The 23,457-nt window shown below is 42.7% G+C and overlaps 2 protein-coding genes across 5 annotated transcripts in view; one reads left to right on the top strand and one right to left on the bottom strand.

Annotated features, from left to right (window-relative positions):
• The window catches only part of PPP2R5A (protein phosphatase 2 regulatory subunit B'alpha), a 43,288-nt gene extending 40,634 nt beyond the window's left edge, over nt 1-2,654 (top strand). Inside the window, exons 13-14 of the mRNA XM_041476856.1 lie at nt 607-708; nt 1,431-2,654. Coding sequence (XP_041332790.1) covers nt 607-708; nt 1,431-1,563 — 235 coding nt within the window. The 3' untranslated portion in view covers nt 1,564-2,654. The remainder of the gene's footprint in view (nt 1-606; nt 709-1,430) is intronic.
• A 1,767-nt stretch (nt 2,655-4,421) lies between these two features.
• Nucleotides 4,422-23,457, bottom strand: PACC1 (proton activated chloride channel 1). 4 transcript variants are annotated; one of them, XM_041477248.1, is made up of 9 exons: nt 23,351-23,451; nt 19,681-19,777; nt 18,071-18,073; nt 17,864-17,965; nt 15,628-15,782; nt 14,637-14,779; nt 9,308-9,452; nt 5,766-5,870; nt 4,422-5,114 (listed from the first exon to the last, which is right to left on the bottom strand). In XM_041477248.1, exons 1-9 carry the CDS (start codon nt 23,384-23,386, stop codon nt 4,953-4,955), a joined length of 948 nt encoding a protein of 315 aa, XP_041333182.1. In that variant the 5' UTR covers nt 23,387-23,451; the 3' UTR covers nt 4,422-4,952. The 4 variants fall into 4 exon arrangements, with proteins under 4 accessions (XP_041333182.1, XP_041333179.1, XP_041333183.1 ...); XM_041477245.1 differs by having other exon boundaries at nt 17,864-18,073; nt 19,681-19,840; nt 23,351-23,457; XM_041477249.1 differs by lacking the exon at nt 18,071-18,073.

The raw sequence follows: 23,457 nt of genomic DNA, 5'->3' as shown, positions 1-23,457 counted from the left end.
TTCACATAAAGAAGGGTAGTGCAGGAATACAGGCAGCCATGTAACACACAGGCAGCATTGCTCAAACTGGTGAGTTTCTTAAGGAAACTGAGGTACCCAAATCCATTATCTGATGTTCTTGATTCTAGTTCTTTAGCAAGACTCCTGCTGCCCAGAAACACTGCTAGTAGGGCTTTGCTGTGCTAAACCACACTAAACCTGTGGTTTGTCTGCTGCCTTCTTGAAGCTACAAGCCAGAAGTTTTATTTTTCTAGACTCTCATGTTTCATTGCTCAAATATTAGAGTTGTTGTTAAAGCGTGGTTTATTAAAGGTTCACATAATTGAATGGCTTTAAAGTACAGCCACAGCATGAATAATTATATCCTGTGCAATTACAGAAGTCAGGAATTTAAGATTAAATAGCCATTTCAAAAAATGTTTAACTATACTGTAATTTCCTCTGTAAATTAATAAAATGGAGAGGATTTTTTTTCAGAAAACTCCCTGACCTTACAGTAGTAACCTGAATAAGAAGCTTGGAATCCAAAAAAGAAATAAAATGCTTGTTTTCTGAAGTTAATTTTGTCACTTAGTAAATCTTATGGCTGTGCTCCTTCCGTTTCAGAACCATTGTGGCACTGGTGTACAATGTGCTGAAAACCCTGATGGAAATGAATGGCAAGCTCTTTGATGAACTCACAAGCTCGTACAAAGCAGAAAGGCAAAGGTACTGAGCCTTTTTCCAAGTTCCCACCAAGGAATATGTCCAAGCTGTAATTTTGGCCAGTGCTTTGCTGTTGTGGGGCTCTGTAGTGGAGCTGTTTGGTGCTGGGTGTCCCGTGAGTGAGGCAGTGCCTGGCAGTGCCATGGGAGAGCTGAGCCCAGGGAGGGGACAGGAGGGCCCCAGCTCCCCTCCTGCCTGGGCAGGGGATATGCTCCCTCCTGGGTGGGTCTCAGCTGCTGCTGGCTGTGCTGCCTCAGGTGTCTGAAGAGAATGGAGCTGGAGAACTCTTCATAGCTCAGCAGAACCAGCGCTTACCCTAATAACCTACTAATCAGCACTGCTGGAGTCAGGGAGGCAGGGCACAGGGGACCCTTGGACAGCTGAGACCACTGCCAAGCCTCCTTGTGGCAGCTGTGTTCTTCCCTCTAAGATTCTCAGTCCCTTAATTTGCGTACATGTGATAAGAAGCCTCCTTAAAACAGCAGCCAGCTGTGCAAAGCCACTCTACAGCAACTGTCTGCATTTGCTGGAGCAAAGGTACAGTTTCAGCACTCACCATTACTTGTTATGCTCTCTTTTTAATTGAGGAAACTGTAATTGCCTCTAAAAATAGCTTTGGAAAAACTTTGAAGTGGAATTAGTAGATGCTAGTCACAGTTAAGTTACTGTGTCTCCAGACCGTGCTTAAAACACATCTGAAATTGATCTTTCACTCTTTCCTTCAGAGAGAAAAAGAAAGAATTGGAACGTGAAGAGTTGTGGAGAAGGTTGGAGGAGTTAAAGCTTAAGAAGGCGATGGCAGAAAAGCAGAACACCACTCACAACGTGCTCAATGCACACAATACAAGTGCCAAATAAAAGAAATGACCACCTCTACTCGGCAGACATTCTTTTTTTGTACCCTTTTGAAATATATAAGGATTTGCAAAAGAAACCTCAGTATAATAGAAACAGCCAAATTTTTTCTCTGGCAAGTGTAAAGATTTGAATTTAAATACAGCAGTTAAGTGATGTCATTACCACAACATATTGTAAATTTGTCTAATTATTGATATACTGTCACTTCCAGTGTTTCATAGAACTGAGTTATCATCCTTAATGAGTGAAATAATTACGGGAGTGGTGAGAATTATGACTTGAATTTTTGATTGTGTTGCACATAGGTGGTATAGTTTGCTACGTACACATTTTTCCTTGTTTTATATGTGCTTTTCACATTGCTGCATACTTTGGTTAAGATGATAGAAAAGGCTTCTAGTTGTGCTGTATTTTCTCAAATAAAACCAAGGTACGTTACCAGTAACTTGAGATATTCAGTATATGCCCCTTACAGCATTGAAATGAACTTGGATACAGAGCTTTCCTTGAATTCCTGATTGGATTCAGATTTAGATTTATACAATGCTCACATTAGAAAGGAGGCAGGGTAGGGAAAGAATCACCTGCAACAGGTTGGGGTGGCCAGGGCCTCTACCCCATTTCTGCTGCCTCTTGGGTCCTGGGCTAGGGAGGGGTTTCCTCCTGCTACAGCTGAGGATGGAGCTTCCTCGGGAGAGCCCATCAATGATGCTCCTCATCAGCCCAAGGACCCTCCAGAGTGGTGCAGTCTCCAAGAGAGACCCATCTTGGATGTTTCTGCATTAGTTTTAGCATTTCATGGACTGAAGAATGAGACCAAAATTGGCATTACTATTTTTTTTTTTTTTTAGTAAGGTGGGAAGAATGTCAAGAAATTATTCCTTGTTTTCTTTAAAGAAAATGCAGTCTGTTTTCTAAAGGTGGAAAGTTGACAATAGAAGTCTTGTCTGTTTACTTGATCAAGTATTTTTTTTTCACATCTTTTATCAGAGTACCATTCCAATCTCTTAAATTGCAGTTGTGTGGAAAAATTTTGTAATGAAAGATCTTTGGGGAATTGAGCAGCATTCAATAAAGTCTTTATGTTTGTATTTAGTGCTGTACCTCACATCTTTGTGTTTCTGAAGACCAGTAGAATTAGAAGGGCTGTTACAAACAACTTTTTAGCTGTCCAGTGTGGCTTTCCACTGAGTGGCAAAAGTGGGGAAGTCCCTGCCACACTGTTTGAGTCAACTGTATTATACTTAATTTGTTGCTTCATTTTTGTGTCTAAGTAGTTGTTTCACAGAGGGTATGGGACTAGCACTGCCTGAAGGGAAAGGACAATCACACAAGCACAGCTCACCTTGGTATAGTGCTTTAGTGCCTTGTTGCCCTTAGAAAAATAAAGTTCCCAGTGTGCGACAAAATTTGTTCATCTGTCCTAGAGCCTAAATGAAAATAACTTACACAAATAGGGAATCAAACACCTTGCAGGGGTTCAAGGAATAAATCACTGCCATTTGTAATTGTTTACGAGTTTCTCCCAAGGTTACACATAGGGACATCAGGCTTAAGTAATAGAAAAAAAACAACACAGGAGCCGTAAGATAGCCTTCCAAATTGTGCAACACTTGCTGTCAGGATCACTCCTATAAATAGGTATGCAAAAGAAAGGTTTCTTGGCTGGGATCGCTGGTCTGCTCTTGTAACATTTCCTTATAAAACAAAACATCTTGACAGCTGAGATGTAGTGACTGAAGTGGACTGCTGTGGGAGTTTATTGAGGGGAAAAAATAGTACATACTGCAAAAAGGAGTTTTATCCTTTATTTAACTATGCTTTCTACTCACCCCACAGCTGCAGCTACGTTGTCTTCCAGCTTACCTTCTCTGACCTTATTAGCAAATAAAAAAGAAAAAATGCAGTAGGATCCATCAGAACCTATTACAATTGTTTCTTCCTCCACCCCCTGCCTAGTTTCTGTCCTGTTCCCCACCACCCAGAGATGGAGTAGCCTTCTTTGCTTCAACCATGCAGTGTTTGCCCTTTGCTGGTTTTGTTCAGTTTAATCTGAATCCCTTGCTGTGCACTAGGCTGAGCTGCTCAGGAGCCATCCTTGTGAGATACTGAAGACAAGGTGGGGACTGGACACCACCTTTCTCCCATACAAACATCTTTGTCCCCTGAGTAAACATTTTCCCCCAAACAGCCAGTGCTGCTATTTTATTTATCTTAAGGCAATGAGTTGTTGCTCCCTTGTTTGAGGCTGTCTGGTCAATGCAGTGCCTTAATTTGCTCTGGAAGCCAGGTGACAGTGGAAATTTTGTCCCAAAAGGCTTCCTCAGATGCCAAAACCAAGGAAGGACGGTGAGGGGGTATTTTTGATACACTTACTCCTCTGAGTACCCTGCTGGAAGAGGAAGGAAGAAGCAAACTCTGAGTTGGCGTCCTTGCAGCAAAGCCTTCAGAGCAAACACACAGTGGTGCCCTGCTCCCTGTAGACTCCACACATCCAAGTCAGGCATCTCAACTAACAAGGGACTTACAAGGAAGAAAAAGACACCAGCACCCCAGCACAGCTGGTGAGCAGGCATTCCCCACAGAACAGAATCACAGTTCCATGCCCTGCTGATGAAAGACTATTTTTCACTTCCTTAGGAAAGACCGCCAGAAAGAGGGATAAACAATAGCCTGAGACAGACTTTGAGATCAGCCACCAGCTCAGCCCCCCACGCTGTCCTGTTGCTTGAGTTTCCTTTGAGCTGGACCGATCTGTGATTTACACCTTATCCTCATGCCACAGCACTCCTGACTCCGGTAAAGCTCCTTCCCAACCTGAGAGCAGGTAGTTTCAATGAAGGCACACCATAGATTATTTAAAGTATTTTTTAATATTAAAGTCATTGTACTTTGATTTAAAGATGACATGAAATAGAATTCCAGTGTATTTTGTTTTAAAATATACTTTGGAGAAGAGAGGCCAGGGTGTTTTCAGAGCACTTTACCTTCCACTAAGCACCATCAAGGCAGTGACTGTGCTATGGGAGCAGCTCACAGCTGATGCAGAAACTAAAGAATCTGTTGGAGAAACATTCAAATACCGTCCACTTTTTCACAATTTACTACAGTTATGACTTTCTGAACATCAGTGAGTTCCCACCTTTCCCCCTGGTTCCCCCATACACAGAGGTAAACTTGTTAAACTTGGACTAGAAAAGTGTGAGTTTGTTAGACCTGTCCTAGAGTTAGCTCCTTCTGCACTTCCAAGGCTAGTTCACTAGCCTGTTCCTCCAGTCAGCATCTCTGGAAGAAAACATACCTGGTTTTCAGCTTTAATTGCTGATTGCAGTTTATTCCAGTTATTTTCTATCTCTCCTGCTATGAACAGTTAAAAGGCAGTCTTAGTCTCAGCTTATGTGGTTTGTTACTTGACGAGTCCTCTTCAGATGCCTTCTTCGGATTTTGATCATCCACTTAACACTTAACTTGGCAAAGTCTGCTGCCTTAAACAGGGCCAGAAAGATACCACAAAGAAGAGCAATCATGTTCCAGGGATTTGCTGTGATAATCTGAAAGAGATGACAAATATTAGTTGCCTCATCTGATTCCACATACGTAGAGAGGAGTGAGAGCTGTGGGAATAGGACTGGGCTCTAAAGGCCAAGGAGGTGCCTGGGCTAGGATACCAGGAGTGCAAAGGACTAACTCCTGTCCCACGCAGTCTGCATTCACTCTCTGGTTTTGGGCAAGAAAACACCAACACTCTAGATTTTGCTGCTGATTTTATTCTAATGAATTTATTATAATAATGGATTTAAAAAATATACTAGGCTATTTTTATCATTCTTATTTCAGCCTAGGTTTCTTGTCAATTAAAAAAAAGAAGTCATTAAATCAAATTATCCAGCAGACTTACTAAAGCACAAATTTTAGCCCTGCCCTGAAGCTACCCTTTGCTAGAACAGAGGGACAGGCGCTTTTCTTAGCTTCATGGTACCTCTAGCTGCAAGCAGAATGCTGAGTGTCACCAGCCCAAAGAACTTCCACACAGAATGCATTACTGGACATAAGGAAGAGCCTACACTGAAATTTCAGAAGTATCCTCACTCTTCTCCGCATTTCTTCTTGGGGTGAGGTGATAGAGGCACGTGTACGCACACACCCAGCACGAGCACGCACAGTCAGACAGTGATTCAAGAGGGGACAAGCGGGTTACTCACGTCCTGAACAGTCTGTATGAAAGGATCTTTCCATTCAAACACCACAAAGAACAGCTGGTCACTCCTTGGTTTAGTTCTCTGGTCAATGTAGTTAACCACACTGGTCTGGGGAGAGGGAGAGAAAAGTGCAGGTTACTTTCTTCAGCGGTACAATGAGTCTTTTGTGCAACAGAAAAGGCCTGTAAGAAGGTGAAAATACCAGACTATTTAGGGACTTCCACTGCAGCCTTTCTCTACCTAGAGCAATGGGCTGCCAAAATATGTCCTCCCTCTGTCTCATTATTTCCCTATTTCTCACTCAGTATCACACTACAATACCATTTCTACATTGCCTCTCAAGAGGGGACAATTTATTTCCAAAATTCATTTACTTACAGCAATAAAACATTTGGAAAGTTCTCATGAATGAATGTTAAATTTATTTGCCAGAGAACCACATAATGGTGGCAGGAAGATTCCTTCTTTTCCAAAAATGGATTGTAGAATAAACTAGAACATTCCAGCAAGTGCAGAATTAACATGGAAGGAAAGAAGCCCAGGTATTAACAACCAAACCCATACTTCCCAGTACTGCCCATTAACTAGGTCACCACTCGGAACTAATGCTGCCCAGCAGAGAGCTGTAACACAATTCCAACAGGGAACTGGGTTAGGATACCACACTGTGTTACAGCCACATGAAGCCAGAGTCTCAAGAACCACAACCAGGAAAATATGAAGACATCAGGCCCAGGAAAACACTTGTACTGTACCACCTGCCCCCAGCCTAGGGGGGAACTACACAGGGTTTGTACACAGGCAGTAACCAACACAGTTGGAACTGCCCCCTGCTCCGAGGACACAACACAAACTGCCAAGAGCCACACAGGGACCTCAGGGAAGCACAGTGGTAGAAGGACATCTCCCTTCTCCAAGCCTCAAAGGAGTGTTTACATCTTGGTGCGTGCAGAGGGGAGTACTGCGGCTCGTCCTGTTTAATGCTGTACTGGGAGCAATGAATCCAGCAGCACTGTGACTTTGCATCAGAGTTGTGACACGAAGATGGAAGAGATGATGGAAGAGCATGCCTTTTCTATGTTTTGTGAGCCCAGTTTTCCAGGCAGAGTTGGAAGTCTCTAAGCAGACCACTCTCTTCATCTCCTTACAACCCTTCCCATGGCATGAGGGATGACCTGCCACAAAAGCCTGCAATCTGCCCTGGTGCAGTCTCTCTACAAATACCTCAGGGTTTCTTTCAGTCTTCTCCATAGCCCCAGCCCTGAAGAGATTTTAAGATGCAGGCAAGACGAAGCAGGAGACAGAACACTGTTCATGGCTACTCAGAGCATATGGAGCTTCCCCAGCTTGTGGTTTCTGGTCAAACACCTTTGCTGCAGACTTGCCTGTGAGGATTTGTGAGGAGTTTTGAATGAACCAGAGATAGGACCTGTGAGCTGCTTTAGATGATGCAATTTATTTTCCTTATCTTCTACAGGCAGGAAGGGTGAGTTCAGCTCACATCTTTACCCCATGGTTCAGAAGGTCACAAGACCTCTTGTTGCAAGACCTTTATTAACCAATAAAACACTGCCAACAAGGATTGTTTTACACCCAATCCTTAAATATTTCGTCTTATGGACTCATACTACAGTGTAAGCTTTCTTAGCCAATCATGTTATGACATACAAACCTACAGTACTGTACCCTAAAACTCTAAACCTTCCTCTACTTCGCTTAACATGTCTCTGCTCTAAACTATAAATCTACATTCTTGCTTCTAACATTTAAGTTTGGAAGCCTTTTCAAAGGTCTCTGATCAAATCCAGTGTTTAATTTAAGCTTTGGCTTACCGGCCCAAAGTTTTGAGAATTCCCTGTATTTTGGATTCCAACACTTGCCCCACACTTCCACAGCTGATTTCCTTATTGCAGAGTACCAGTGCCCCAACCACACTCATCCAAGAAAACTGCACACCAGGAAACAAACAAGGCAAACAAGGCAAAACAAAGGCAATGGGAAAGGAAGAAAATACAAATTAATGACTGCTGGGCTAGTTAGCAGAGTGAGTGACTGTTCTGTTTGACCTAGTATTTGTATTCATCTTTCCAGTATGACAGCTCCCAGGTTTGGATTTGAAAGCCTAATGGACTTCCTGGTGCAATTTGAGCAGATGTTGTACTGTCAAACAAAGCAAGTACAAATTATGTCTGAGCTGTTTCAATTTCTGCTGTATTATTAATAGGGATCTGATTCCTGGTTCCTAGGTTTTATTAAAAACAAACAAACAAACAAACCCACAAAACAAACAGAAAACCCAAACCAGCAACAGTGCTCACTTACTCAGATGATCAGTCCATAACTGCTGAACTAAATAGACGTTTATGGTCACAAAAAGCTCTTTTTTCCCTGAATTTGAGCCAGCCTTTTGTTTCCACTTTGAGACACATTAGACTTGGGCACACAAAGGAAGACTTTCAAAAATGGTAAGCACCAAATGGCAAATGATACAGAGCTGTAGGTGCTGAAGGACAGACAGGCAGCTCCTGTCAGTGCTTACATGGCAGCAGCAGACTGATGCATTCTTTCCTCTCCTCCAGACCAAGGTATTAACGTGGGACTTGCATGACTCCGGGATTTGCCTCTTCTCTAGTGGAGTAGGAGTGTACCCCCCTCACAGTCTGGACTTCCCTTAAGGCTGTGCCATGTAACACCTAAGAGTTAGAACTAAGGATAGAACTGAAGATTCTGCTTCATTTTGCTCTCCCCAGAACACTCCTTCCAAGAGTACCAAGGACCAAGAGAAAGTATCATCTCTGAAAGAGACACCCTCTGGAAAGGACAGCTCTTAAAATTTTAATAAACAAACACTGGTGAGACACTTCTGGTGAGACACTTCCTTTCCAACCAACACTGGAAGCAAAACAAACTCAAAACATAATTATTTTCCCATGCATTAATGTGAACAGAACAGGAATGCAAGTCAGGCTCATTTCCTCTCTAGATAAGCTTGCATCTTCCACCTGCATATTTTCTAGTTTTAAATGATGCAATAAGTTACTTCATGTTTCTAAGGACACTCAACAGCTAAAATTCCAAACCCAAACAAAAAAACAGACATAAGAATGCTACAAAGGATACAAGGCTTACATTTACCTCTTCATCCTAACATCAGTGGCAACCTAAACAACACCTTTCCAACAGTAGCTGTTACTTAGACAATTCCTTTGGCAACTGCTCTCCACCTTGAACTGTAGGTAGCTGTGCTAATATTTCTGTGTCAGTCTCTTGGGACCCTTACCTCAGACTACAGCTGTCATAACCCAAGTGAGGCCTGGATTTCTGGCCTCCCTGTTAGGAGATGCTTTCCTGAGCTCTGTCACGAGGCCACACCAACAGCTGAGCACATCAAGACATTTACACTTCTACAGAATCCCTCCTTCTTGAGAAACAGTGTGAGCAGCCAGAGCCAAAATTGCTCAGTGCAGAGTGGCATCATGGATGCAATGAAATAAAAACCAAACTCCCAAAACGTGAGTACTACTTTTCTTTTTTTTTTTTTTTACCTCTTGTTTGAATTCAACAGTCTCACTACCATCTTCTTCTTTTGTTTTGACCAAGGACATCTTGACCCAAGTTCGGAAGCCTCCAGAAAACTTCCAGCTGGAGTATGAGCTTTCACAGTCCTTCATGAATTTTGCTTTTTCTGAACTAAAGGAAAAAAAAAAGCATTACTTTATTGACCAAATCAAGCACTGTAGTCAGGAGAAGGTCAGACCAAGGCTCTTCATCTTCAAGCTATGTTCACAATTCCTTTTATTCTCCATCTACTGAACTCAACATATTTAAAACATTGTGTGTAGTGATGCTTTCATTAATGGTAGCACTTCACTGGTGCATCCTTAACTGCAGAGGACTTACCTGGTGCCCCACAACCCTGGAGCTCTGCCTGCCTGTAGGGATTGTTCTGCCCCACAGGGAGTTTAGCTCTGCTCACCAGCCACCTCTGGGACAGAAAGGAGCAGAGCCAGGACCTCAGGAAACAACTCATCACCATGTTAGGAAGCAAGAGACAGCAGGAAGAGCCAAGAGGAAGGACAGGATACTTCACCTCATTTCTGGTTGCCAAATAAACCAGTTACAATGCATACATGCTTAAAATGCCTCGAAATTGACATTCAGTATAATCCTATTATTTTAGAAGAACTGTAGCTTTGGCGTGAGGCTCCCACCTGCAAAAACTGTTATCCCAATGGGCAATAACTGTTATCCCAATGGGCAATCACAGCTATCTGCAGCCCCCAGAACGCAGGATTGCTTTGTGTGTTTTGGTTGGAGTTTTGCTTTTTAATACTGCAACTGTAAATCTTTAAGGCTTCCAACACTCCTCATGCTGCAAGTAGTAAAGGGGTAGCTTGAAGGCATTTCTGGTCTCCATTTCTTCTCTACCAGCTGCACAGGACATAGCGAATTAACCATGCTATTTACTTGGAGCTTTTCAGTACTGTGATTTTAGCCACTTTCATGTCATCCCTGTGAAATAAGCCCAGCCCTGCAGCTGCTTCTCCAATAAGGTTTCATTTGAGAAGAAGGGGTAAACCACTCTGAGAAGTCAGGAATCATTAAAGGCTATTTTTACTAAGACAGATTTCAGGTTGTAGAGCTATGCCAGGGTATGTTGGTCCTTAAAAGAAGGGAGAGGGTTTTGATCCAGACTAAATCCATCTACATAGGAGAAGGGAGAGAGTGTTCTTTGCTTTTGTGGCAGAGGGTGTGCATAACCAGGTCTTTTAGGAGATGAAGGTGTTTTCCTTCATCTTTCCTTTTGTCTTCCAGAGAAAAATGCGAAGAAGTAAAGGAGGAAAGCAGAGGTGAAGAAGCAAGCTCTTGTTCCAGAACAGGCCAGTCAGGAAGATTTGTCCAGCACTGACCGGATTTGCACTTTTCCTGTATTTTTTTCTTAGTTTTCAAACTCAGGGCTTCTTTTCTTTCTACAAACCAAGTTGCCTTGTCTACAAGGACCACAGGGACTGCACTGATTAAATATCAAATTGATGGCTACTCTGTACCACAGCACCTGCTCAGGCTTAATAGATGAATACACACATGTCCATGGGAGGGCAAAACCCAGCAAAGCCATTCTCTCAAGTCAGGGCTTCAGGCAATGGACTCAGAATTCCACTGTGCACATGCATAGAAAAGAGAAGGGGTTTCTGGAAAGAAAAACTAACACGCTTTGCTACCTATCCAGGCACATGCTGTTCCCAGGATGTCCTAGGAAGTTAGGAATATCTTTACTTTGACATAAGGTGCTTGTTTAGTGACCCCAATAGGATGGCACCTCTCTGCCTCCCACAGGAAAGATGTGGGCAGAGCCTAAGGACAAAGCCCATGGCCTGCCTGCCCCTCACCAGAGCAAACCAGCGACACAGGAATCCAACAACTGCTTCCCCTCCTGGGATGTGGGCAGAGCAGCAGCTGAGGGGACAGCACAGGGGAGCCCTGGAGTGCTTTGCCACTGAAGAGGAACATACATAATTAGCATCTGCCAGCCAGTCATATGCCTAATGGCTGGCTAAATACAGCAACATAGAAAAGCTTTCCAAGCCAACATGGAAAAATGAGGCAGGAAGTTATGAGACAGAGCTGAACGTTACAGCCACAACTTCTATGGTAGGCAGACAGCAGCAGTATGCTTTGCCTTTGACAGTAATTGCAGGCTGGAAAAAGAAGGATTAATAATATCTTAGGAGAAACTGTGGAGAAGTGATCTGAGAGGTATCTCCATAATCCAGACCACTGCCACAGAGTGAGGGGAAAAAAAGGGGGGTGGACAGGAGGAGCACAGCAGAGAGGCACAAGCTTTGCACAAATTATAGCAGAGGGCAAATAACACAGCTTTAAAACCACACACAACAAAGTGAACACAAGACAGGAAAGGAATTTTAAGCCGAAAAACAGTTCTCCAGAGAGTTTCTTTTAATTCCCTCTTCCCACCAAAGACAGACAACCCACACAGGCTACACCTCTTTTTTTTTTTTTTTTTTTTTTTTGTTGCTGCTTGGGGTTTTTTTTCTCTTTTATCTGTGGGAGTCACTAACCTATTTCTGGATTGGGCTGTAGTGCTGCAGTGGATCCCTTACCACCAGTGTCTATGGACCACCCCACGAGAGCCAGAGAACTTCAGGACATCCCACCAGCAGATTCCAATGCAACAGCAAGAGCCAAACCCACTGATGGTTCAAGTCCAATGTGTTTACTGCTTTTGTGTTTCCCCAGAGCAGGAAACTCTCAAACAGCCATGGCATCTAATAAAGGCTGGTGTTGGTACCAAAAGCCTCAATCCTTCTATGTTGTATTTCTCTGCATGCAGCAATCCAGACTAGAGACATGAACATGGGGCTCTGTTTAGACCCTGAAATCATCTCTGATCTGTTCAAACTGGTATCCATCATTGCACAGGACCGTAAGTTATTTGACATGCTACACTAACAACAGTTTTGTCAGGAATACATTCAGGATTTTCTTCTAAATCCCATGTATTATCCTAATGAGAGTTCAGGAGAGGAACTTGCATTTTTAGCCACACATATGGGGTAATTTGCAAGGGTTTCATGATTTCCCTCCCTCCAATTAATACAGTACAGACAGCAGCTGCCACTACCTTAAAAAAAAGAAAAAGAAAAAGAAGCCAGCAGCATCTCCCTCCAGCTCAGAGGCCAACAACAGCACACAGTGCAGCAGTGTTCTGTGGAGACCAGAACAAAACCAGTGAGCAGTGCCAGTTTCATGGAGTCTGATCCAATTTTAACAGAAGGGCTGCAGAGAATAAAGCCCTTGACAGAAACAACTGGAACTTGCCTGAGTCCTCAGCACTTACTACACCACAAAAAATCTCTTAAAGCTACAAGTCTTTAGATGCCATTTTTTTCTTGCTTGTGCACCTCTGATAACACTGTACATGAACTGCTGGGCACAGTGTTATTCTGGGCTCTCATAACCAGTGAGACACTTTGTCAGGAAAAGTAGTTAACAGAGGCCAGTAATGGAAGTTTTCAGAGGCTGTATGGAAGGACACAGTTTCTACAGATATCTTAAGCCAGACTTCCCATCAGCTAAATTTAGCATCTGCTGATGAACAAGAAATCTATTTTCTCTTCTGCTGGAAGCTGGACAGAATGAGTGCTCTCCACATACACAGTGCAGGTTCACATTCACTTTTCATAGTCAGGAGAAATGTAAACTTCCAACCTGCCCTCAGCCCAGCCAGTTCAGGCCAGGACAGCAAACACAGCACTGAGCAAGACAAGCCACACCATTTGCATCAAGTTTGGGAGGATGCTGCAGAAAAGACACCACTGGTCTCTTGCCCACAGCTGGTTCTTTTCCTGTATTCCATCTAGACATGCAGATCATTTACCACTGAGGCCTTCTTTCCCTTGCCAATGTTACCATTCACCTGGGTTAGTTCAAAACCAGTTTTAACTCCTATTCCTACTACCTGCCTCAAGCAAGCACAAAGGATGCATCCCCAAACAAACACCCCCCTTTCCCATGTGGCTTCCAAGGCCTGAGGATGCACAGACTGAGCCGTTCATGCTGTCCCCAGCCAGCTGCACCAGGGCACTGCAGTGGTCTCAGGCAGTGCTGGTGCCTGGCAGTGCAGAAAGAGATGAGCACTTTGCTGCAAGGGGTCCCACTGTAAGCATTTCTTACCAGAGCACAAGCCATAAAACCAGAAAAAAAAATCATAAGGAACAAGCAGCATCTTCTACACCACTGCTCTTAACTGGTGTTCTCCCATCCTAAAATATCAATGCCTAAAACACCCAGAACATTAGCATTTTATGAGGTGTTTCAGTACAGTTACAGAAAACAGTTAAAGACTTAGGATGTCTTAACTGAAGCAGAAATGCTTTATAAAAGGAAAATCCAACTAACTGGTCTTTGGCCACCCAGAGATATCATGTCTGAACAGTTCCAGACTTTGATCCACCTGAAAAGCTTCAGTATGACCATGTCAAAGCCTCTGAGAAGGCCTTGCTACAATAAAATCTGTTCTCTTCCCTCCCTCACCTAATTTTGTTCTGCACAGGTCCTCTATCCCCTGTCCCTTTTTCACTGAGCATCCATTATCAAATTAAGGATTTCTATCAGGTGTAACTATGACTAATATTTCTTTATTAACTTTTAATCTGGATCTCAGAGAGAAGAACGGAACTTGAATTTAAATTAAAGAAAAATTAAACCATTAAGCATGAAATTTACTTTCAAAAGGTGGAAAAAAGAGCAGGTCTTTCAAGAAAGTTCAAAACAGGATTAATTCCATTCTTGTTAAAATTAGAAGGTTGATTAGCTACTCCAATGATACCAATGCCAAACCAATACAAAAATACAATTTTGAAAACCCCATATATGAATTTACATAATTCTGTAGAATCTTAAATAAAGCCAGCAATACAAAGAAACAGAGTTAATCTTTCAATGAAATCACAACAAAGCAATCTAGGGATCTGACCTTTACAGCAATTGCTTTTAAAACCCCCAAATGGTACAGAAATGTTTGTGTTCTTGGTGCACTTCCTGACACACTACCCAGGACAGCACACTTCCTGATCACCCACAGCAGCAGACAGCAGGAAGCCAGCACAAACCCCAGGCTTTTAGAAAGTGCAGCAACAAATGGTTTAAGAACAGTTTTTGTCACTGAAAAAGCCCTCAAGATATTCTTTAAAGGTGAGATTAGTAAACAAAGACATGAAAGAGCACCAACATACTCCAAACATTTTAAAAAATCATAAAAGCCTGCCTGATTTTCACTGAAAAAGCCCTGCTTCCACAAGTATTGTGACAGCAAGTTCAACGCAGCCACAGGCTCATCCCCCCTTTACATACCTGCTGATGAACTCTTGGAAAGAAGAAAACAGCAGGTAGTCAATGGCACTAAAATCTTGGTCTGTCTCATTTAAATGGAACTGCAAAAACACCAGCTCCCTTTTCTTCACATCACGAGGGCCTTGAACAACCAAAGCATACTTCTGTAAGCAAACAGAGATGGTGAGAGGAGCAAAGGAATCCTCATTTCCTGTTCATTAATTTGTCATCTGGCACTAATACTCTAGAAATCTAACACACACAGAGTTTCTTGGCTGCTACTAAGTGCACATCTATTAAAACAGCTAACAAGAATGCCACTTCAGTCCCTCCTTTTAGTTTAAAAAGGAGGTCTTTACATCAAGATTCAGTGTTTAAATATTAATATTTAAGTACTAAATACGGTAATTTGTGGGTTTTGGACATTTGTTTATCAAGAAGCAAGATTCCCTGCACTTCTAAGGGCAATTTAAGACAGACTATCACTCCTCAATGTACCCATCTTGCTGGCTCAAAGCATTTCAGTGTAATGAAGCACTTGGTGCCCATTTAAGATTCTTCCAAGTGTGACAAACATGGTATATAATTCCCAGCAGGAATTCATGTATGAATTCCCAGCAAACATAAAAAAAGAGATTAGCTATCCTCCTTTAATGGATACTGATACTGCCTTCAATCAAAGCTAGGTTTACCATATCAAGGAAAATGCTTCCCAATTCATTTAGGAGAAGAATGAAGTGAGAGGTTCACTGTGAAAAATGACTTATTTTATGCCGTTAAGGGTTTTGTGCTGCACACACCCACAGGAGAGCTGATCTTCCATAACACATATATACACTGACTGGGGTCTTTTACATTTCTGAAAACAAAACGACAGATGGCTTACAAAAAATCCAAACCATCCAAAAGCAAGGATTTTTTTACAGCATGTAGTACATACATTTACTTTCCAGCGCGATTATGACCAGAAACCCCACACTGAACAAGCTGTGTTCTATGATATTGTTATTACCATAGTTTGATTAGTAAAAGGATCTGTGTAGTTGATCCTCTGAGTGGTGCATTCAATGTCTCCTGGCTGACCTGGATTTATCAGAGGTGGAATGTGATCGTAGTAATGATGTTTGCAGCTAAGCAGCCGAGCCTTGCCTGGGTAAAAGGCAATACCTGTTTGGGGAGAAAAAACATGGAGAGCACTGATTTCCTTCCTGAGGACATAGATTTTCATTCTGGAATGTAATCCCACAGGATACTGAGCTATCTTTAAGATGCCACAAAACAATCAAATTAAACCGCGCACTTCCACATTTTTCTGGAGCAGGACAAAAACACCAACTGCATCAGGACAGAACCCCCACAATGCACTGAAAAAAATCAGGGCTCATATTCTGTTACAACAGTTCAAGGTTCATAGAAGCTACTGAGTTTCCCAGAAGCCAGCAGCTAATCCATCAGTCCCTCTCAATCCCAGATAACCTGTAAAATATGTTAGGGAGCATCAAATGGGACATGTAGTGCTTTAGTTTTCAGATATTAGCATTTAACACACCAAGTGTTAATTGGAAATAATGCACATACCATACATGACAGATCAAAGATCACTGGCTGAGCAAATAGAAGTGAAAAGATGCTCTTCGGAATACAGCATCTTCTGTTAACTGAATGTGACATCATCATAAAAATCAAAGCCATCAAACATGCACTAACTCCTACCATCTCTTATTATTTACAGCACTGGGTAGGGCAGGCAACTACTCCACCTGGATGGAAACCCACATATGCCATAAACCTCCTGTTTCAGCCCAACAGCACGTTCAAGCAAACTCAGCCACCTCAGCTTTGGAAAGCTAGCAAAATACAAGAGCCAAACCTCAAAATTTATTTATTTATTACTGCCATAATTATTACTGGAAACAAGTTTGTTGGAAGATAACCTAGTCCAACTTTAAAAAAAAAAAAAAAAAGAAAAAAAAAAAAAGGTGTATGATTGATTAGATATAATTAACTCACAACTGAGATGACCTGCCCACCAAAATGTGAGATGTCAAAGTACTCAGCATATATTAAACACTTTATTCCTTTCTTCAGAGCTCCATGCTTGCAACTTGCCATCTCATCATTTTAATAGGGCAATAAAATAAAAGACTACATTGATTTAGGTTCTCTGATCTGCAGGGATTTCCAATAATACTTTTGGATTTATATGTATCCTGCTCTGCTTATTTAAAATCTGCTTATTTTCTTCCTGTTGCTGGATGAAAAGCTCACATGGGAAAAAAAAAGGAAAAAAAAAAAGGAAAAATAAAAAAGGGGGGAAAAGCTTGGTTTGCTTACTCTTAAAAGTCAGATTCATATGGTCCAAACATAAAGCACTACTTCCAGAGCTAGGCTAACTGGCCATAGAGAAAAACAACTACAGTAATATGGCAACAACTCAAAACACCTTTCAGCCACAACTACTGAAGTGGGTATTTGGAAAATGTGGTGACACTTCTAACAGAAGTATTATTGTTAAACTGGAAACTCACTGATGACTGACTGGGCTGCATTTGCTACCATGGCTCTACTTATGAATGGCTACTGGACAATTAAAAAAAATAATAACAACAGAACTCACTATTCAAAAATGCCCCTGTGGAGCAACTCCTCCTGCAAACTGCAAGAGTTTCTGCTGCCATGCTGCATTTTTGTGCCAACATTGTTCCCTGCAGTCACATCATATTTTCATTGCCTTGCCTACTGACGTAATGCCATGCTGTAAACAAGGCAGGGTGGAAGTAGAAAGTGGCATTGTGGTTATTTTGTGGTTGGTTTGAGAAATTCACCTTCTTTACTGTGAATGGCATCTCATTGCCCAGCGCACCACTGAGCTCCTGATACACATCCTATGTGTTACTCTGTTTGAATGATACAGTTTGGGGAATGTTTCCAAAAGGATTTAACTTTCTCCCCTAAAAGAGGACTTATTTTAGAGTCTGAAAACTCTTCTTATCTATGAAATGTTGCATAACTCTCCACAGCTTCTGACATTCATTTTATTGGCATGAAAGCTCCCAAAAATCTCCCATACAACGTTAACATTTCTGTGCAAAGCCAATACAACTTTTTAATCTAAAGTGAGGAAATTAAAGACCAGGGTTAAGTATTATATGCACTCTGGGCTCTGAAGAATGAACACCAAAAATTTAAAACAATCCATGAAAAACATGAACAAGAATTTAACCCATTTTACTTGTTACCACTCTTACCAGGTGCATCATATAAGGACACTTCCTTGTAAGTGACAGACATCACTGGGTGCTTGAGCTTCTCCCTGAAGTCACTGATGGTTTGGTAGACAAGGAATACAGCTACAGCCATGAGCAGCAGATAAATAAACAGGAGTATTACTGAAAAAACATTCTTTAAGCAGGTCTTGCTGAAATGCAAAGAAGGGGTAGTGGTACCCAGCTCACCATCTAGAAACAAACAGAACATGGATTGGGACTTCAACATACAGATATTTTTGCTAAATTTTCATTTAAAGATCAATCATGTGAGAGAAAAGTAAGCCTCAAACTCAGCTTGATTAAAAAAACCACAGCTAATTCTAGTTTTGATGATCAGCTACGCAGATACTTCTCAAGTACGAGGTGTAATCGACCTAAGATTGTGCCTCCTTTTTGCATGCCAGAATTTGGCTGTAAACTTCTGCTTAAGGCCACTACAGGCAGGAAACAAGGTTTGTATTCAAGGACAACTGAGAAACAAAGTTTGAAGTTCACAAGAAAGTCTGTTGATGGTTACTCTTTGCTTCTGGAAAAAAAACCCAACTCATTTCCGCCCTTTTCCAGTCTGAAGTGATTCTTACACACGCAGCATAGACATCAGTGGAGTTATTTAATATTCCAATGCTCATGGCCAACTGTATGCATTGCATCTCTACCATGGTAGAAGTCACTCGATATTTGTTACCCTCTAGTTCATAATTCCTTGTGCATGTTAAAAACTTTCATAGAAGGATTCTTTCAATTACAGATAGAAAGAGACTGACCCAACTCTCCCAGAGTCTCCTTTCCTTCAAATCTTGTTCTCTTTAGGTCTTCACAGTAGTCTCACCCACACACAGACACTGCTTTACCCATACCCCTTGCATTTGCCCTTTCTTTTGGCAATACTTCGAAGGAAATGGTTCCTGTACTCTTGAGTTACACATCATGTTTTGCCATGATATACAGCTGAACACACAAAATTTTGTATCAAAACTCAACATAAGAAAGAAGATAAGCAGCCATACTTCCTGCTGACTGTTCTGTGTGGTGTCATTTAATGAGTCAGGCCCTCTCAGGCCACGCCACACGCTGCTCTCCAACTCTACAGTTTGGTGTTTGTGCCTTCCCACGGCAAACAGGAGCCTTTTAGCGAACCCTACTGCACACATAACCACCCACAAATGTCTGTGGGCAAGTTACATGCCAGGAAATGGCAGCCAAGGCAATTAGGACATAATATTGTGCACAATTATGCATTAATATGCATAAAATTGCACTGCTGAAACAAATATGTCTTGAACAGCTGCAAGGCCATGCTCCTTTCAGGCTGGCTAACCTCAGAGCCCACACCTGAGCTGCAAAAAGCCCATTCAACACTGCTCCATGCCCTCCAAAAGCAGCCTGAACAAGGATCTATTCTAACTAAGAATCTGTTTCAAAGCATCTATTCAATATTGCATCTTGCTTATGTAAATCTGGCACAGACTCTGCCTGCAACCCACTGCCACTCAGGTGAGACACAACATCAAGGAAGATGACATCCTAAGCTATCTCAGAGTCAGATGTGCTGAACCTGTTTTGATTGTTTCTTTGTCAGGAGCTGTGCTCATTCTCCTATTTGTCCTTGGAAAACCCACTTGGCTTTCCATCAGTACTGATTCACAAAAAATAAGTAAATGAAATTAGTAGTGAAATTAGTGTTTTGTTTACTTTCAGAAGTGTAATAAAATAGCAAAACCAAAACAACCAAAGCCACGCACTGCAGTAGCTAACAGGCCCTAAAAATCAGTACATTTGGGGTCAATAGTTCTCACCTGGTAAAATAACAGAGCTGGAATCTTCATGAACTTCCATATCTCCTTCTCTTTCCTCTGCTGGATTTTCAGATACGCGCTCCACATCTTCACTCAGCTGTGTAGTTAAAACAGTGGTTCAATTTCCAAACATGTTCTCAACTTGCAACTGTTGGAATTTCTATGGTACAAATAAAAGAGGCTCCAACTAACCTAACGCACAAAAACACAACCCCTGTCCAAGAGCACCCAACATCTGTTCCATTTGTTCACAAGACAAAAGCCACAGCCCTGTAGACTTAGAGCCACATATTAAGTGACTTGCATGCTACAAATTTAACCTACTTCTACCCTGCTGCTTCAACAATAATATCACCTTTCCATTCAAGTTCAAAGTAATTATTTCCCTAACAGCTCCAACACACTTTAACCCCGCAATTAGGACAGCATTCTCTGACAAGCAGGAACTTCATTCTGTCACTGAAGAATATATTTTTAGGCATAAAGAAACCACAGCACATAGCAGCAAACAGAGCATTAGCACTTCTTAATAAAGAGGTACAAAAAGCACGAGACGCATTTTGACAGGTGTTAATGCAAGGCACTGAAATACAGTCTCAGCCAGAGGTGGCTGGGTCATTATGAGACAACAGTCAAGCATCTCTGCATTTCTGGTCCTTATTTGATCTCACTTGCAGATTATTATATATTAGTGGTTACGCAATTAATTAGTCTTCCAGTGTTTCTGAAACACCAACAGCGACCAGATGTTTTCTTGTTTTGCTGTTCAGAGCTCTGGGTTTAAACTGCCAGGCCACTTCTGTCAGAGTCAGAAGCTCGTCACAGCAGATATGCATCACACGACATTGTGAAGCACTACAGATTTAATACATTATAACTAGAAAGTATCTCTTGTATGTTTGGCAAGCTTTCTTTCATGGGGGAACTGACACAGAGATTATTACAACACTATCCAAGGCACGAGCTTGCAGCACATCACATTAGCCTTGTTCCTGTTTCAAGGAAAACAGGGGCACAGTTAATGCTGCAGCAGCACTGAATGCTATTAAACACTACACCCCTAACTTACACAACAGAAATGTGAATGTATCCATCAGGGAGTGCTTTCATTTCACCAATTCAGTACTGAAATCATCATTATGCCATTACCAGATCATCATTAGCACCTAGTAGGAAAGAGTCCACTCATTTTATGTGTTCAAAGTCTGACGTAAAGTCTCCTTCACCTCCTGCTGTATTTCTGTATTCATTGTGCAAAGAAAGATGAAAGCAGTTACCCAGCTGTTTTTAAATGCTTAGTACATAAATAAAGCATGATTTCCCACAGCATGAGGCAAGAAGTGAAGAGGTAACTTGTAGTCTAAAAACTCAGCTCACATGCAAGACTCTTACTGGGGTCCAACTGAAGATACCTTTTTCAATTACCACCATAAAAGAAGGAAAAATTAAAACTCTGCTCCTTTTTGTAGAAACATGCTGGTTCTGTTTATCTGACCCACTGAACCTCTTGTACTAGTTACACTAAATCAGCTAAGAAAACAGTTCAAATCATACTCGTGCAAATTGCTGATACCAGAGCTGGTCCAACAAAGGTAATGTAAGTTACAAAGTCACTGCAGTTCCTCAGCTGACTCCCACACCTCTCTGATTCCCCAGCTACAGGCACCTCATTGACTGAGGTTACTGGGAAGGTAAGTGAATTCTATTCCTGATGGCAAGGAGATCTCAACATAAGTTTAAAAAAGAACAAAATAAGCAATATTTCCTATCCTCTCAAGAGGAACTAGAGCAATTTTTTTCAACAAGTGGAAGAAAAATCATCTTAGAGGTAATTCACAATCTAAATGATTCTGCGGTAAACTCAAAAAACAAAACCTTTCAGCACTCCTCAGAAACAAACCAAAAAATCCCAAACAATATGCAACTATGTTTTCTTATCTCTGTTCACAATGCTTTACAAGCTTTTCACAGACAAAGCCAGAGAAGGACAGCCAGGCAAGAGCGGGACTACTGACAGTGCTTCAGATGCAGTAAGCACGTTGAGCTGATGTGTAAGACCCACTCCCTAAAAACAGCTATTTTACTGCAGATCCTGAGCATCTGAACTGAGGTCACCAAGATCCCAGCGCTGTACATGGCTCAGCCACTGTGTTCTGAGCAGCACACAGACCTACAAACCCAACACCTCACACGCACACACCCTCCTACAGCCTCCCAGGAACTGGGAAGCCAGCACAGCATTACGGCAGGACAGCTTTGTAGTGGACAGTTCACACTTGCCACTCCCCTTGGATTCAGGGATTCTGCCAACAGCAAACCTGGAGCACGCCAGCCAGGTTCACCCTCACAGGCCAGCCCTTCCCATGTGGTGTTTTTGATAAAGGGATGAAGTGTGGTGCCAATCAGAAGGAACACAGATTGCAGGGTGGTTGAGTTTGCAGTAGGATGCAGAGACAGCACAGGATGTCAAGGGTAGGAAGGGCATGAAGCAGAACTTCACTCAGCGTTCCTCTGGGTTCAGCACATACAGCTGAGGGAGAAACAACCGCAGGAACCTGCCCGTGTCCCAGCAGCTCTTTTTCAGTCCTGTACACAGAAAAGCACTAGACAAAAAGAAGCTCAGAAAAGGCAGACATTTGAGCATTCCTGCCAGGGGCAGAAGCAACAAAGACTGCTGCAGGTGCTGGAGAAGGAATGGACACACAGGTGCTACACTTACACACACACCCTATCTTGACTCCTGCCACAGTTTGGGATGAACCCAAAGACATGGGGAGCAGTGTCAGTGGTGGATGATACTTAAGGTGAAAACATGACATGCATCACCTATGTCCATACTTCAGGCATCAGTGTAGGTTCATTAACTCTCACAAGTACCTCCCCTAGGTACAAGCACACAAGTCAACTCCATATTGATAGTCACAGGCTAAAACCTTCCTACTGGATAAAACTCCCTTAAATAAAAGGAGAACTTGTTCATACAGGCCTTTTGCTGATCCGCTGATTCATCACCTTCCAATGCCTTCTAGCCTGGCAAGAAAACCAGAAGCTGAAACTAAACAGACTGTACCACACTAAATTAGAATGTATTAAGACTGAACCTCAAACTACCCGTCACATGTAGAGGAAGGAAGATACCTACATTCCTTCTGCCCGTAAGATACAAACAAAAGTGCTCTGCTGTAACTCTCCACCGCTGCTGAACTTGGCACAAATTGCTTGTGCGTCTACTAGGAGAGATAGGAACGAGCAAGGAAGCCGGGCTGCTGAGCCTGTACATTGATATGCAAACCAGGCGCTGCCTCGGGCTTTTGGCAGCGTGATAAAGCGTCCTTCAGTTTCGGATGCGGGAGCTCTGCTACCCAAGGCGCTGCTCACACCCGACAGACTATCCCCTTGCCACCAAACCCCTGCCACAGAGTCCAGCCGTACGCACCTCACACACCTGAAACCGCCGCTGCCCACTATTTTAACCCCGATCAAAGATAAAGCGCGGAGCCGAGCGCACCCGAGCCAGCCGGCGCTGTCCGCAGGGCGCAGCTGCCGCCGCACGCCCCGGCAGCCAGCGCCGAGCCGAGCTCACGGCGACACGCCGCTGTCCCTGCTCGCCGAGCGCCGGACCGGGCACCAGCGCCCGCCGAGCGCCCGCAGCCCTGCCGGCGCCCCGTACCTCCTGGTAGGATGCGGACACCTCTGGCTTTGGCATAGCATCGGCGGGAACGGCGCCGCGGGGCCGGGCAGAGCCCGCCGGCACCGCACGGGGCGGAGCAGCCACGG

This window comes from Pyrgilauda ruficollis, unplaced genomic scaffold (assembly GCF_017590135.1).
Source record: "Pyrgilauda ruficollis isolate IOZ18807 unplaced genomic scaffold, ASM1759013v1 scaffold4, whole genome shotgun sequence".
NCBI lineage: Eukaryota > Metazoa > Chordata > Aves > Passeriformes > Passeridae > Pyrgilauda > Pyrgilauda ruficollis.
The sequence above is the reverse complement of the archived record's forward strand: the minus strand, read 5'-3'. Positions and strand labels throughout refer to the sequence as shown.